Here is a 17,018-nt window from a genome sequence, read left to right on the forward strand (position 1 = left end):
ACTTTGAAATTTACAGATAAATAGTACCATAGATAAAATTTCTTTTTTAATAGTACTATAATTACTCTGTGCAGGGTTTCAGACTCCAGAATGGAAGCGAACTATTTGTTCAGAAGAGTCTGGCGAAACAATTTGTTTCAGAATGCCATCATAACTAATGTTAGAGGCGTTTGTTTCAACAATTTTAAAAGAATCAGTAGTAGGAATGTCAAGGTAAGGAAGAGTTTTGACATTTGCCTTAATTTGTTTAACAATGTTAGTATAATCGTCTGACAAAGGAGGAGGATTTTTCTGTAGTCGTTAAAACAAAGGACGTCATTATTTTCTCATATCTTGGTAGAATTCAGCAACATAATTAAGAGAATCAAGAAACCTTTGTAACTGGTTTTTGTCAAGAATGACATTTAGAAATTTGTCAACAAATTCAATGGCCCGATTAATGGGTCTGGATTTTATTTCAGAGATGTCATAACTAAGGAATCGAATCTTGGTATGAAACAATTTGATTTTCTTGGCTGAAACAACAAGACCATTTAGTCTAATGATGTTTAGAAACGAATTCAAATGTTTCTAGTGTTCATCAATAGATTTGGAGAATATGAGTACATCATCAATATAGACAATGGTGAAATGGGTGAAAGAGTTAAAAATGTCATTCATGATGTTTTGGAATTCACTAGGGGTATTTTTTAAGCCAAAAGGCATCACATTCCACTCGTAACATCCAAAAGGAGTATTGAAAGCAGTCTTATACCGGTCTGACTCTTCTATCTGGATTTGCCAAAATCTTGATTTTAGGTCAAATTTGGAAAAGACAACAGCATCACTTAGCCGATGAATCAAGTCATTTTTGTTGGGACATACTCTAGACTTCCATACCAACTAAATTGTTTGAACTTAGAACAAGGGAGAGATTTAGTCATCATATCTGAGGGGTTATCCTCAGTAGAGACCTTCTTCACACATACACTTTTTGATTTTATAATATCCCTAACAAGATGAAACCTTATATCAATATGTTTGGACCTTTCATGGAAAATTTGATTTTTAGCTAAGTGTAGTGTACCTTGGTTATCACAGTGTACTGTGATATTATCATCAAAGTTTTGAATACCGTTTCGGTGGCCGTTTCGGTCAAGGCACTGGAACGAAATATTTCGGTACCGGTATCGTTTCGTGTACCATTTCGGATAAATATTTCGGTACCGGTACCAGTACCGTTTCGATACCAGTACCGTTTCGTGTACCGTTTTGGAATAGTATATACATAAATAAATTATATATATATATACACACAAATTATATTCTAAAATAACAATAAAACAAGTCATAAAACAAGTAATACTTCTCAATACAAGTCTTAAATTTTAACAACACACATACTTGTAAAACTAAATAAGTTCTCAATCCAACTATTAAAATAAAATCACTCATCTTCATAAAAAAAACAATAAGGATTAACATTCGAAGTGTTATTCATAATATTTTCATCAACGTCACCATCACCATCAACGTCACCATCATCATCACCCTCTTCTAAATTTAGTAAGCTTAATGGCTCGTCAATACTTGCCCAATCCAAGTCTTCTCCATCAATAAGCTCAGAGTCTTCACCCACCCATTCTTCCATCAAGTCAATGTTTTCAAGATTGATTGGATCCAAAGCATCTCTACCTTTTTTTATGTTTCTGACAAAATAAATATTAAACATAAGTGAAAATGTTACATATTCTCCTATACAATGAAAAACATTTGTATTGAAAAAATTTACCTCTCTCGCAGCTTCAAGTTATAACGAACAAATACTAAATCATTCAAACGTTTATGCTCTAATCTATTTCTCTTCTTCGAATGAATAAACTCAAATGTACTCTAATTTCTTTCACATCCAGTTGCACTACAACATTGACTTAGTACTCGAACTGCAAATATTTGAAGCGTTAGAACCTCGTGACCAAAATTAGTCCACCATGCAACTGTAGTAATAGTGCAATTATAAATTATAAATTAAATGCAAATAAAAAAAATAAAGCAAAAAATAAAGTACAAATTCACACTATTTAACAAATGATATTGATAAATAAAAATACCTGGATTAATTTTGTCACGTTGGCGGATTGCTAAAGAATATCCAAAATCACCTTCTGCATTCTTATACAATTCAAGTTCTTCAATGATCTTGTCTTGATTATCGAGATCAAGTTCCATCCTCATAACACAAGACATAAACCCTCTTGCAACATCATTTTTATTTTTAAAGCAAGGGTTATAGTAAATTGCGGGTTAAGAAAACAACCTGCCGCATGTAATGGACTGTGAAGCTGCTTATCCCACCTAGCATCAATGATCCTAATGAATGGACTGAATACAGAAACTTTGTTATTGCATCTGGCTTTTATGTTCTCTTTGGCTCTTTCCATTGCATCATACAAGTATCCCATTGCAAGCTTCTCTTCCCCGTCGACAAGTCGTAGAACTCAAACCAAAGGCTCACTAATTTTCACAATAAATTGACATTGAGTCCAAAACTCTCTATCTTCTAGAACAATCTCGGCTATCTCCTTCCCTACGTTGCTTTTAGAATGACTTGATGCAATCCATTTATCACAAGTAAATATTTGTTTAAGCTCTTTCTTAAACAAAAGTAAGCATTGGATGCTTAAAAAATTTGTGGCAAACCTTGTGACTACAGGACGACATAAATCACGACCTTTGGTGAAGTTTTTTCTCATCAAAGCCAAAACCCAAGCATGGTTATAGATGAACTTCGTTATCTTTCTTGCCTTTTTTATAGTTTCATCAATAACAGGAAAATGCCTAAGATCAAAAAAATTCTCCAACATCAAATCTATACAATGAGCTGCACAAGGGGACTAGAAGAAAGAGCCATACTTCTGCTGTAACTTTTTTCCTGCAGCTTTATAACTTACATCATTGTCCGTTATGAACTGCACAAGATTCTCAATTCCAACTTCTTGAACTATTTCATCAAAGATGTTAAATAATGTTTCAAAATCTTTTCTAAGGCCTGATGTATCAATAGACTTCAAGAACATTGTACCTTTTGGGCAATAAACCAGAAAGTTGATTATTGGTTGTTGCCTCTAGTTTGTCCAACCATCTGCCATTAGTGAACAACCAGTCTCATTCCAAATATTTTTAATTTTTTACAGATAATTCTGAACCTCATTCACAGAATTCTTTAACAAAGTTCCTCTCAACTCATATAAAGAAGGATCCTTGAATCCTGGCCCGATGGAAGCAATGGCATCTATAGCTGGTTGATAAAACTTGGATTGGGCTGCATTGAAAGGTAGATTAGCATCATACCACCAATGTGCTATAACCATCTTTGTTTTGTCAATCATCTCATTCGAACACATAGCACTCTTAATAGAAGGTTGAGAGCCAGGAGTTGTTCTTGGAGCAAAAAATCTACTCAATCCCCCCACTGGTTTTCCACTTCCACATTCTTTTTCCTTCCCCTTACTTTTTGAATTCTGAGAGTATCCCTCAATATTATCATCAATATCATTATCATCAAATGTTAAATCAACATGGTCTCCAATCTCTGAGCTTATTTTTCTTTTCTTCTCTTTACTCTCTTTCATTTCATTAATCAGCTCCTTCATTTGCCATTTTACATCATCAGAGACCTTTTTACATGCTTCTACATTGCCTGGAATCCCAGCTAGATGATACTTCAACCGAGTGATTCCACCACCTCTAATTAGTTTATTACAGTAGACACATTCAGTATTATTTCTTGCTCCTAGCACTACAGGTGCATGGGCCCACGCTGGATCTTCTGATCTCGCAGGAGCAAGTGTTGTAGATGTAGCACCAGTTGATTGACAACTAGACATTTTTATACTCCTATACAATAATTTATAACTCAAGTTACTCAACACTTATTTAAATTTAAGTTTTATTGATCATTATTCTTATATTTAATTAAAATTTCATATGGATAGACCGTAGCACATTACTTCAAATTTCAGATTCAAAATGCACACAAAGTCATGTTCATACAATCAGAGGCCTCAAAATAAACTTAACATAATTTATCAAATAGATTCAAAAAATCAAAAATTAAAACACTTACTTAAAATTTCAAATGCTGGGTCATCATTCCCTATTTTCTTCTCTATTGATCATTATTCCTATGTTTAATTAAAATTTCATATGGATAGACTGTAGCACATTAATTCAAATTTCAGATTCAAAATGCACACAAAGTCATGTCCATACAATCAGAGGCCTCAAAATAAACTTAACATAAATTATCAAATGGATTCAAAGAATCAAAAATCAAAACACAAATTAACCTATTAGTCAATTTCTCCTAGTAGCATTTCGGAAATCACAGTCCAGACATAGGAAATAATCAATAGAGGAATGGATTCAATACGGCAATAGCATACCTTCAGGAAAATCCGAAAATAATCAACTGGTGGTGCGTACTGCGTACTTCCGTAGGCCAAAAGAAAAAAGGCAGTTGAAAAGTTGAAGTTTGAACTTGAAGAACTGAAGAAGAAATGAAGCAAGAGGGAGTCGGCGAGATTGTAGCGCTCCAGAACAAAGAAGAAGAAAGGAAAGAAGAAAAAGTAAAAAGTAACCCTAAGGCTAAAGACTTAAATGCCATAAATGACCCTTGCTTTCACTTAAATTACAAAACTGCCATAAACTCATAAACATATTCCGAATTCCGGATTTAGTACAGCCGAAATGTTAATTCCGGCCAAAACCCGGAATACCAGCCGAAACACCCCGAAACGGCCGGTATTCAGACTGGTAATAAACACCAAACTTACCTGTACCGGCTGTGTTATGGAAACGAAATATTTCGGCCGTACCGGCCGGTACGGCACGAAATTCAAAACTTTGATTGTCATTGTAAATATTTAACTCATTTGCAATACATTTTAACCATATGGTTTCTTTTACAGTTTCAGTCATTGCTATATATTCAGCTTCTGTGGTAGACAAAGTTACAATAGATTGTAAGTGTGATTTCCAGCTAATAGCTCACCCAAAAGCAGTAAACACATATCCAGTTAAGGACTTCTTAATGTCTACATTTTCTACAAAATCAATCAACTCATACCCTTTTTCAACATTATTTCCAAAACTGAGGCCTAAATTAGTAGAGTCTGTCAGGTACCTTAGTACCCATTTAATGGTCTGCCAGTGAGTTTTTTCTGGATTCTCCATAAATCTACTAACTACACTCACAACATATGTCAAATCAAGTCTAGAACAAACTATTGCATACATTATACTTCCCACCATGCTAGCATAGGGAATTTGATGCATAAAGCTAATATCAGGTTTTGTTTTAGGAGCCTGATCTAAAGTCAATTTAAAATGTTGACCTAAATGGTGCATTTACAGGTTTCACATGTTCCATATCAAATCTATTGAGAATTTTAGAAATGTACTTTCTTTTAGACAAGTATAGCATTCCAGCACTGCTGTCCCTTTCAATTTCCATTCCTAAAATTTTCTTAGCAGGACCCAGTTCCTTCATTTCAAATTCTGATTTCAGCATGCATTTAACTTGTTCAATTAATTTAGTGTCTTTACAAGCTACCAACATGTCATCAACATACAATAGGAGATAAACAAATATTTCTTTTTCTTCCTTGTAATAAACACAACTATCATAACAGCTTCTTTTAAAATTGTTACTAATCATATGTGTGTCAAATCTTTAATACCACTGTCTAGGGGATTGTTTAAGATCATACAAAGATTTTTTAAGAAGACACACTTGATTATTATTAATTTTATTAGTAAAACCTTAAGGAGGCTGCATATAAATTTCTTCTTCAAGTTCTCCATGCAGAAAAGTAGTTTTAACATCTAATTGTTCTAGATGCAAGTTTTCAAAGGTTGTAAAAGCTAGTAGTAGCCTAATTGAGCTATGTTTAACCACAGGAGAGAAGATTTCATTAAAATCAATTCCTTCTCTCTATGTAAACCCTTTTGCTACAAGTCTAGTCTTATACCTGGTCCCTTCTATCCCTGGTATGCTTTCCTTTTTCTTATAGATCCACTTTGATCCAACTAGTTTCACTCATTGAGGTTTAGGTACTAGAACCCATGTTTTATTCTTATTAAGAGATTCCATCTCCTCATGCATGGCTAAAATCCATTTAGAGGAGTCCTTGCTAGTCATAGCCTCTTTATAAGACATATGTTCTTGATTAACAACCTCATCAGTTACAGTTAGAGCAAACATGGTAAGTTCAGCTTGGCCATACCTTATAGGTGGTTTAATAACTCTCTTTTGCCTATCTCTAACCAAGTTATAGGAGCTAACTCCACCTTGATTCATGTTCCCTGAGGTTTCTCCCTCAGAGTTACTGCCTTTTCCAACTTCAGGTTCAGATTGGGTGTTAACCTGCTCCACCTCAACCTGTAACCCCTTTAAGGAGTTATCAACTTTTAGGTTTGGTATATCTCTCTGTACCCGAGCCATTTGTGACTCATTAAAGGTTACATCCCTGCTCACAATGCACTTGTACCTACCAGGTACATCTGCCCAAAGTTTGTATCCCTTAACCCCTTCAGGATACCTTATAAAGATGCACTTAAGTGCCTAGGTTCTAGTTTATCAGTTTTTGAATGTGCATAGGCAACACACCCAAAAACTCTAAGATGGTCATATGAGGGGGGTTTTCCAGACCATAATTCTTGAGGGGTTTTAAATCCTATTGCAGAGGAAGGACACTTATTTATGAGGTGGACAGCAGTAGTGGCAGCTTCTGCCCAAAAGGTTTTAGGCAGCCCATAATTGGACAACATGCACCTTACCCTTTCTAAGATGGTCCTATTCATTCTTTCAGCTAACCCATTCTGTTGAGGGGTTTCCCTCACTGTCTTATTATGCCTAAGGATTCCCTCTTTTCTACAGTACATGTTGAACTCATTAGACAAAAACTCTAAGTCATTGTCAGTCCTTAGAACCTTGAGTTGTCTACTTACTTGATTCTCCACTAAAGACTTACACTCCTTGAATTTTTCAAATGTGTCACTTTTATTCTTTAAGATATAAATCCAGACATTTCTAGAGTAGTCATCTACAAGGGATATGAAGTAACTCCCTCCATTGTGAGAATTTACTCTTGTAGATCCCAAAAGTTAGAATGGACATAGTCTAAAGTTTGTTTAGTATTGTGAGTGGTTGACTTAAAAATAACCCTGTTGGCCTTCCCATAAATGCAATCTTCACAGAAGGGTAAATTGCTTAAATTCTGGTCACTCAGCAGCCCCTGTTTTTGCAACTCTAAAAGCCCCATCTGATTTACATGTCCAAGTCTCCTATGCCATAGCACGAATTGGTTCTCTGTAGTGTTTTGTGTAGGGGATGCTTCCCCGACCACAGTTTTTTCAAGTAGTGTGTACAAACCATTTTTAATTACCCATTTCATAATAACTAGAGAATCTTTTTTAACCCTAAGAACCTCTACCTCAAACTTGAAGGTATAGCCTGATAAATCAAGAATACCAAGAGAACTTAAATTTCTCTTTAACTCAGGTATAAACCTGACTTCCCTCAAAACCCTTTCAATACCATCATGCATTTTTAGTCTAATTGACCCTATACCCATGATTTTGCAAGACTTATTATTTCCTAGGATTACATGTCCCCCATTTAACTCAGATAATGTTTCATATCAGTCTTTAATTGGACACATATGAAAGGAACAACCAGAATCCATTATCTATTCTGTTTTTTAGTCTACTTCACTCATAGTGAGTACCTCAGCACTCTCATATCCCTCTAATACCACGCCTCTCTAGGCTTATTCTCAAAGTTGTTTTTTTCCTTTCAGGGCAATCTTTCTTAAAATTTCATTCATTGTGACAATAAAAACATTTAAAATGTTTTTCCTTTGACTTAGACCTAAATTTCTTTACATCATTTTTGCCCCTCTTCTCTCTCTTTTATGTTTTGCCCCTAACAGACAAGCCTTCCCCACGATTTTGTTTAGACTCCCCTCTATTTTGTAGTTCTCTAGTGTAAATTACAGATTGTACTTCATCTAATGTAAGTGAGTCTACCAAACATCATAATTTCTTTTAGGTTCTGGTATGATGAGTCCAAGGAACTCATCAAGAGGATGGCTTGATCCTCATCCTCCACCTTAATGTATATGTTGACTAGATCTAAAATGATTTTGTTAAACTCATCAAGGTGCTGTCCTATTGGGGTTCCAGGAATCATTTTAAAAGTGTACAGTTTGGTTTTTTTATTAAGTCTATTGGCTAAAGATTTAGTCATGTAAAGATTCTCTAACTTCAGTCATATACCCGCAGCAGTGTCCTCACTGACCACCTCTCTCAAGACTTTATCTCCAAGAGAGAGGATTAGGGTACTGTGAGCTTTCTGGAGAATGTCCTTCTGGATAGTCTCCTTGTCTTCCACTTTCGAGGAAGATCCTTTTCTTTTCTCACCAAGGAGGGCATCTTGCAGTCCATGTTGGACTAGCAGTGCCCTCGTCTTAATCCTCCATAACCCAAAATCATTTTTTCCAGTAAATTTTTCAATATCAAACCTCATGGTCCCCATCGACCTAGTCTCTAGATACCACTTGTAAAGATTTATTCAACAGTCCCATTTGTACAGAACTCAAATAACGAAGTATGAAAGTGAATATACACTGATAGAACCAAACAAGATTCGACAAAAATAAAACCTTATCACAGAACTAGAAACGTCAAGAAAACATAACAATATCAAGAACAATAATCAAAGAAATAAAAGAATAAAGGAAATAAATAATCAACACAACTGATTTACGTAGTTCGACCCTAATGGTCTACGTCCATGATAAGAATGGTCTCAGAGCTTTATTGATGATCAATGTCCTTCACAGAGAAGTCTCAGAATCACATGTATATACAAAGCCCTCACTATCTCTCAGAAAATCACAATAATTTTTCCCTCCAAGTGAAAACCCTAACAAACCCTAGATTCACCCCTCTCTGTTCTCCCTCTCTCTCTCGAAACCTCTCACATAATATAATGCCCAAAATGAAAATGAATCAGAGTTTACAACACGATAGTTATGAATATATACGATAAAATAGATGCCAACACGTGTAATGATTCAGCGGCTTCAAACACTTAATACAACAGCTACAGGCACGAGCTTCTCACATGAAACAACTTCAACCTTATTAACTTCAAGGGTCATGATTTTGCCACTTGTCTCGTCCATTCATTCATGTAAGAGAAACATATTAGTAAAATAAAAGGGAACAGATAAATGTATTGACATATATTATTACAATGTCCTTTGTTATTTTACCTATCTAGCTACACTGTGTCTACCTTGAAAAAAGATATTTACAATCGTAAATTGTGCAATCGTCACGTAATCGTTTTGAAAAATAAGTGAATAAAACATGAAACTCACATGAAAAAAAAATAATTTTTTAAATAGTATATCTCACTCTTTTTCAAAAAGATTACACGACGTTTACATACTTCACAGCTGTATGTAGAATTACTCATCTACTTTAAAAAAATATGTGTTGGGATTTCTTACTTCCTCCTTTTGCATTCTTAATTTTATTTTAATACAATCCTAAAAAAATCCATCAACGTACGCATGTATTAGACTTTTTAATTGTGCTGGATATTTTTTTTTTTTTTTTTTGTTTTTTTGAGAAAATCTAAATTCAGGACATGGTATAAACCAGGCCGCCTTTGCACCTTCCAATGAAAGCTCACACATTCTCGATCGAGAGGTGATCTTATACTTTATTCATTGGATGGGGCTTGAGCCTCGACCGAGCTAGGTGATCAGCATTCTATCAAGCCGAAAATGGAAACGTACTAATAGCCATGGCCGGTATAATTCAGTCAGTAACTTCAATAGTTCCTGTACAGCCTCGAAATTAAAGTATATTAAGTCGGGTCCAGACTCTAGCGTTCTGATCATTACTATCTTATCTTTTTGGAATAATTTTACGTGAAATACTGTATAAATATTATGCAATCATTTTAAAAAAGAATAAAATTTATTATTAAAAAATTAATTTTTTTCATATGAGTCTTATGTTTTATTCATTTTTTTCAAAGCGATTAAATTCACTGTTGCAAATATAATTTTTCTTTATCTTTTTTTTTTTTCTTATATATATATATATATATGCAAATGATTCGTAAAACTACAGACTTTGAATGGATGGTGTCAATTGTTCACTTACTGAGTAAATGTTACTGAATCAGATGTCATGTACCCCTCGTTAGCCTGGACAACTTGAAGGTGTTTTATATGCAACATAGTCTTATTAGTTGATATACGGGCATTTGGTCTAGTGGTATGATTCTCGCTTAGGGTGCGAGAGGTCCCGAGTTCAATTCTCGGAATGCCCCCAACTACTCTATTTTTACAATTTAGAGCATAGACTATTAGTTTCGGCCCAAAAGCAAGCCACCATAAACACAATTCTCCTATTATGATCTTCAATTCACGCTGCTAAGTCACCAGAAGGCAGGAACACAATGAAATCAGCAAGTCGCGCATTATCTTCTAGGAGATGACCAAAGCATTTCCATGGTATGTTAACATGTCTTTTAGCTGTTTCTTTCTGTTTACACGCACAGTTTGAGTTTGATACTTTGATAACTCCAGAAACAGACTCGGAACTGTAAAATTAAAAATGCCAGTGAGAAACACGAAGCATTCGACAAATCACCACTAAAGACATCTCGTTACAAGATCTAAAATACAAGATAAACCTTCCGAATCTCATATATACCTTGTTGTCTATGAAAAACATACATGAAAGGGCTGACTTAGAATACAAATACTGAAAAGGAGCTCAGAAGGCCCCATACTCGAGGTTCATTCTTCTACAATAGAGTCCTTTGTACAGCGAGCAGACTCTACTCCAGTTTAAGATACTGGCGCTTCTCGTATTGTGTTTGGTCTTGTATCTGATCTCTCAGAAGGATTTTCATTGTCCTTTAGATTGGTATCGATGCTAAGATAATCTGTTAGAACTTTTTTCACGCCTATCCCACGATTTGGAATCTTGCTGCTAGTCATGAGCGGAGATCTTTCTCCCTTGGAAGGGCTAAGTCGCTGTGATGGTGAAAAGCTAGGTGAGGTGAAAGCCGATTTATATGGAGTGCTTGAGGCAGGCACTGAAAATGATATTGGCACACTCTTGCGAGCAATCACGCCAACTTTGGAGAGTGATGAGAACTGATCTGAATGTTTGGTGAAGTCATCCACGTATAGCAGATCATCAATACGTGCTACAATATTAAAGGCCAGGCTCTCCAACACTCTCGAGTAGCTCTCAAGAATTGATTTCCCAACATCCTAGATAACAGAATACTTTGATCAGTTCTCTGTTAATCAAAATTAAAAGGCATTTATAATAACATATATATATTCGCAATTGGGAAGAAAGATATATATATATATATATATATTTATATGAACCTTATTGTACTGGATTTTGCTCATGTCTAAGGTTGTCTGTGGGAGACCAGGGAATCGCTGCTTCAAGCAAAGCAGTAGGCTTTCTGCTCTTTCTGCTAGCAATTCCCATTTTTCTGCATCAACCATCAGCTCCTTAACCATTTCCCATGATGATTTTGAATTGGATCGGGTTGTACTATTGGCTGGTTTTGAGTTGGTTCTTTTGCGAAACACAAAGATTGAGGCCTCCACTCTATTAGCAATTTCTATAGCTTGATGTTCAGAAGATAAGTCAAGGCAAGCAAGCAGACATTCAGGAGAAAACTGATCTGATGAAATATAGCGATATATGAGATCCCCCAAGCTGGCTCTTCCATTCTGAAACCAAGTTAGAGCAACAATCAATATCCATGTCTTTTTAAATAACATTACACTAGAAATACCTAGATTTTCTTCAAACCTTCGGAAGAGCTTCCAAATACGACTCAGGGACTTCCATATCAGCTAAAGCAATATTGTTGATAGCCATAGCAGCCTTTAAAATTTGATTCGTACAATCACGCTTGTGCTGCAACTGCTTTCTAGAATTCTCGTGGAGGCCATTAGGAGGCACTCGGGGCACAGGCAACCACCACTTCTCCTCTTGGCGCTGAAGTGCTTTTCTAAAAGAGGATGACCCATCAGCATCTGGGGCCAGAATACCCTGGTCAACATACCAGAACTCTGTATTGACAAAACTATCTAATATTTCCTGCAAAAAGGAGTTAAATCCAGGATGAACTCTTGAAACTGGATGCATTGTACGGATTAAGAAGTCCTGGAGAAACTTACAAGAAGCATGTTATCCAATTTACGTAGGGCTGGGAGATTAACATAGAGATCTGAGCGGGGTCTGCAAGTCATGATCTGAATTACAATGAAAGAAAGATTAAAAAAGTCAAGCCATACCTCTTTGATCAGCAAAACATACTTATCAAGAAGGATTCATACAAAAAAGCAACAGGTTAAGAGTTGATTTAAACATCCCATGGAAATTTAATGTACCATTGTGATTAGTATATCATTTGCAGCAACATTTCCATTATTAGTAATACAGCCAGAGAAGGAGCACTTATGTTTCTATGGGAATTCAGGCTTGCCCATAATGAGGTAGCCAATTTGCATATGTGCCTGGATTAGTAATTGGATAAGAGACTGCCTGGAAATGTTCGGGCAGATCCCAAGAATATCATATAGCTTTAAAATTCAAGAATGGAATTAGATTGTACCTCAAGTTTGCTTCCATCTGGAAATGTCTGCCAAGTAGGTATCAACTCGACAATGTAATCGCTAACACAAACAAGCCAGTTCATCTCCCTTCGCCACATCACCTTTTTCTGAAGTGGTAGAGGTTCCAACCTCCAAAGTTGCCCAAACATAGTGGCTACAATATCAAGCAGAAAATGAGCAACAATCATCAGAAGGAAATACAATGCAATAATCTTCCCATAAAAATGCATCGCGAATCAATGTAGCAAGAATTAGAAACAGCAAAAAAGATTGCATACCACAAAGATTAGTAATAGCATTTGAAATAGACAATGCCTTGCAAACCCCATTTCCACAACCTGACATATCTTCTCCAAGCAACAATTTTGAAAATCTCTCTTTCATCATCTCAATCTCTATGATCCCAGAAAAGAAAAAGCCGATTACTTATACTATCATTTCAATAATTTTGTTTTTGGGTGCTGAATATATGAGAGAGAGAGAGAGAGAGAGAGAGAGAGAGAGAGAGAGAGAACCTGATATTTCTGAACCTTGTTTCTTGAATATTCTGTCACCCAAATGGGGTTTGTTTTCATCTTCTGTACCATTAGTACTGGTGCAATCAGGCACCTCAGCTTTCTGAATCGGCCAACCCAATAAAGGTGGCGAAGATGACTCGGAGCTACTGTGACTCTGTTCCTCATGCCCTGTTGTCTCGGATGTCAAAAAATCAGAGCTCGAACTGCTCTCACGTCGCTCTTCTTCAATCAAATACCCGAATGTTTCGACCCGACCCCCATTTTCCTTGCACCGTTCAGTTCTGTCTTGAATGCCTTCATTCTTTTCAGTAAAACCCTCCATTAGAGCTTCCCCTTCTTCAACAAAACTAGGCGAAGCACAAAAAACGGAGTTGTTCACCACCATACCATCATAGCAAAGCCAGAAACTACCTGTGCAATATAAATTCTGGAGAGACTTTGACACCAAGACCTTAAAACAGAAAACGGGTTCCGGTTATGAAAGTTTCTGAACATCACCAATGGCAGACAAAGATTGAGCTGTGGATTTTGCTGTTGAGTTCCTTCTATTACTTGTTGGTGGTTGGAAGCTCTATCCGTATGTTTTCAACCATGTGTGCTAGTAAAGGTATGTAATAAAGGGTAAAATACGGAGAGTGCTGGGATATTCCACTTGTGGAGGAGGAGCTTTGAATTTGTAGTATACTTACATGTGAAGGATGAAGCCAGTCATGATTACCGAAGCTTGCTCAAGCACATGCTTTGAAAGAGACATGAAAGAGCCTCTTGTGTCCTGTTACATTTTAGAAGCCTCTAAAGTCTAAACTCCACCATTTTTCCTTGATTCAAGGCAGTCAAGAAACTGCCAATCCCACCCCCCCTCCCTCTCTCTCTCTCTCTCTCTCTCTCTCACACACACACACACACACACACACAGAGATAGCTTTGTTTTTATTTTCTTTGTTTTTTTTCTTGGCAACATAGCTTTGCTTTGGTTTGCTTAAACAAGGCCATTAAAATGAGAAGTGTATATATTATTCTAAGGTTGTTTGAAAAAATACAATAAACAAAGGTCATGGGAGTCGTGTAAGTGACGGATCTGTCAATGATGTCTACCTGTTTTATAATCTTCATGATGTTCATGACCTCTGGATTATGTAGTAATTGACTAGATTATCCTTGCCTTGATATTCCCAAATTACAACTCCACTTCATTACCTGTCTTTAGGTCACTTGTGTCTTTTCCCTCTGTTTTGCTTCCGCTCCACTTTGTCTGTCACTATGTATTATGTAAAAACAAAGCATGGAAATTTGGACCGCCAATACATGCTACTGCTACTGCTTTTTTGTTTCTCTCTCTCAGAGATATTCGAGATTATTTATCCGATTAATTTTTTGGCTATAAGTATTGGATAAAGTTTGAATTTTGAAGTGCCCTCAAAGGAGTTTTTTGTGCAAAACAAGGAATTCACCAAGGCTCAACTTATCCGTTGAGTTCTCTTATCATAATAAAATTGATGCAATACTAGTAAAAGGCTTGAAGAACAGTGTTTAATTATTAACAATAATCTCTCACGTCATTTTACAATTTATTTTGTAATTTGGAGATGCAAAGGGTTAACGATATAATAAATAATTAAATTTATCTCTTTTTATCAATTTAAATTTTTGGAATAATTGGTGATTTTACATAGTATTAAAGTAAATGTTCTAAGTTTAAATCTTGATTCTACACTTCTTTTTATTAATTAAATATTTTACGTGTCAAACCCACTTATTAAAGAAAAGTCCAGCCCACTCACGAGGAGAGCGTTAACGATATAATAAATAATTAAATCTATATTTTCCTATTAGTTTAAACTTTTCAAACAAACGGCGAGAAATAAAAATAATTGTATATTTACTGGGTACCAATTTTCTTTTTCTATTCTTTTTTTTGAACTAATTGCTCCTCTGTTTCATGTTTCTTTATACTATTGATCATAGATTTAGTCATTTCAATCATTTTAATTGATGTAATATATTTTAAATAGTTTCATATATTAAATTTTTTAACGAATAACCGCTTAAGTGAAAGTTTTGTGTCATATGTTAAACTCTTTTTAGCAATCTTGAGAGGGAATGAAAAAGATTTATCTTACTTGTAATCTAAAGTCAAAAAACTTGTGTCAGAATCTTAAACTCTTTTCAGCAATCGCCCTCCTTACCATTTTCCCTTTCCTTGTATTGGTTCAGGGCCTCAGGCCACCCATTGTCTAATTTAAGAGTTCTTCAACAGCATAAAAGAGAATCCTGATAGAGACACGAGATCAGATTCCACAAGGTAAGGCAAAAAAAAAAAAAAAAAAAAATTAATGGTGCTAGCGGACCCGTCCAGCGTTTACTGTTGAGTGTACCGTTACTTATAAATTTGTTGTTCATTTTTCTTTTATTTGCTTTCAAGAATTTTTTTTAACATTTTTAATCATTAAAAAAAAAATTAAAAAAATATATATATACGATAAGATTGGGCGATAAGTTTGTGGGGGCTCTACTCTTACTTTTTTTTCTAAAAAAGTTACTGTTCATGTACTGTTATTTATACATGTGGAACCCTCCGGTGAATAAATCATTTTCAGAAAAAAAAAATCTTTTTTAATATGAAAAAAAAAAAAAAAAAAACTCTCCAAGAATGCTTTAAAAATGTACGAGATCAAATTGTGCAGGCTCTAGCTACTAATGAGGCATTAAAGAGAAACAACGCGGAATTATTCAAGGAAGATGGTGATCTTCGCAAACAATTAAGAATGGCAAGGAAGCGAGAGAGTTGCAGTTGGGGATTCATAATAACAGTACGTGGCCGTCTCTCTTTGGTCACTTCCATTGCAAGGCTTTCTGCTTCCAAACTTGTGTAATTCCAGTTTGTTCCTGGTGCTGGTTGTTCCAACTTCCAACCCAAAAATGCAATAATGAAAGCCTCCCTTCACCGGCTACCAAATTCGTTTGCAGCTTGATGTTGACTGCTAATTTGAAACCCGTAGAGTATAAGTGTACTCAATGCTCTTGCTGTTTGTCATTAAATTAAGATACTGCGTAGTGCATACTACTTTTATTTTTCAATTGTAGTGATTGATTTCTTTTTTAAATTTCATGTATACCAAATACCATGTACCCCTGCCCTCAACTCAGATCCATTTCAGTTTTTGAATCCTGAGAACCTTAAAAGACCAACCAGTTTCATTGCCAATAAGTACTAAAACTTCGTTTCGAGATTTGTTGCAGTTGCTTCAACTTTTGGCACTTCTGCAGTAACACACATGAATGAAGAAGGATTCCAAGGCCCATGTGAAATAGCCCAGAACAGAACAATCCCCACAAGTGGATCAGGAAGAAAATTTGAGAATAAAAATGATAGTAGACATTGAATAATTCTACATATAAGAGTGTAAACGTTACGTAATCGCTTTGAAAAAGAGTGAAGTTTACTATTAAAATATTATTTTTTTTTCATGTGGGTCATATATTTTATTCACTTTTTTCAAAGCGATTACGCAGCGGTTGCACAATTTACGGTTGCAAATATATTTTCTCACTATAATATCATGGTCCGCTCTGTTTGAACCATTCCAAATAGAAAATAAAAAAATAATAATAAAGTTAACAAGGTGGCTAACGTCATGACGTCTCATCTCAGTGTCTGGAGATAACAAATCATCAAAGACCAAGCCCCCATTTGGATAGTGAGATGAGATGAGATAGTTTTAAATAAAGTTGAAAGTTGAATAAAATATTATTAGAATATTATTTTTTAATATTATTATTG

At 35.4% G+C, this 17,018-nt stretch overlaps 1 protein-coding gene and 1 non-coding gene across 3 annotated transcripts; one reads left to right on the forward strand and one right to left on the reverse strand.

The window, feature by feature from the left end:
* Window positions 1-10,321: 10,321 nt before the first annotated feature.
* On the forward strand, window positions 10,322-10,393 carry TRNAP-AGG. The gene has a single exon. It is a non-coding gene; the product is annotated as a tRNA-Pro (tRNA).
* A 310-nt stretch (window positions 10,394-10,703) lies between these two features.
* On the reverse strand, window positions 10,704-14,098 carry LOC121266199 (rop guanine nucleotide exchange factor 7-like). 2 transcript variants are annotated; one of them, XM_041169956.1, is made up of 7 exons: window positions 13,235-14,090; window positions 12,998-13,114; window positions 12,719-12,873; window positions 12,282-12,356; window positions 11,911-12,201; window positions 11,472-11,828; window positions 10,704-11,348 (listed from the first exon to the last, which is right to left on the reverse strand). In XM_041169956.1, exons 1-7 carry the CDS (start codon window positions 13,620-13,622, stop codon window positions 10,917-10,919), a joined length of 1,815 nt encoding a protein of 604 aa, XP_041025890.1. In that variant the 5' UTR covers window positions 13,623-14,090; the 3' UTR covers window positions 10,704-10,916. The 2 variants fall into 2 exon arrangements, with proteins under 2 accessions (XP_041025890.1, XP_041025892.1); XM_041169958.1 differs by lacking the exon at window positions 12,998-13,114 and having other exon boundaries at window positions 13,235-14,098.
* Window positions 14,099-17,018: the final 2,920 nt, after the last annotated feature.

Source organism: Juglans microcarpa x Juglans regia, chromosome 5D (assembly GCF_004785595.1).
Source record: "Juglans microcarpa x Juglans regia isolate MS1-56 chromosome 5D, Jm3101_v1.0, whole genome shotgun sequence".
NCBI lineage: Eukaryota > Viridiplantae > Streptophyta > Magnoliopsida > Fagales > Juglandaceae > Juglans > Juglans microcarpa x Juglans regia.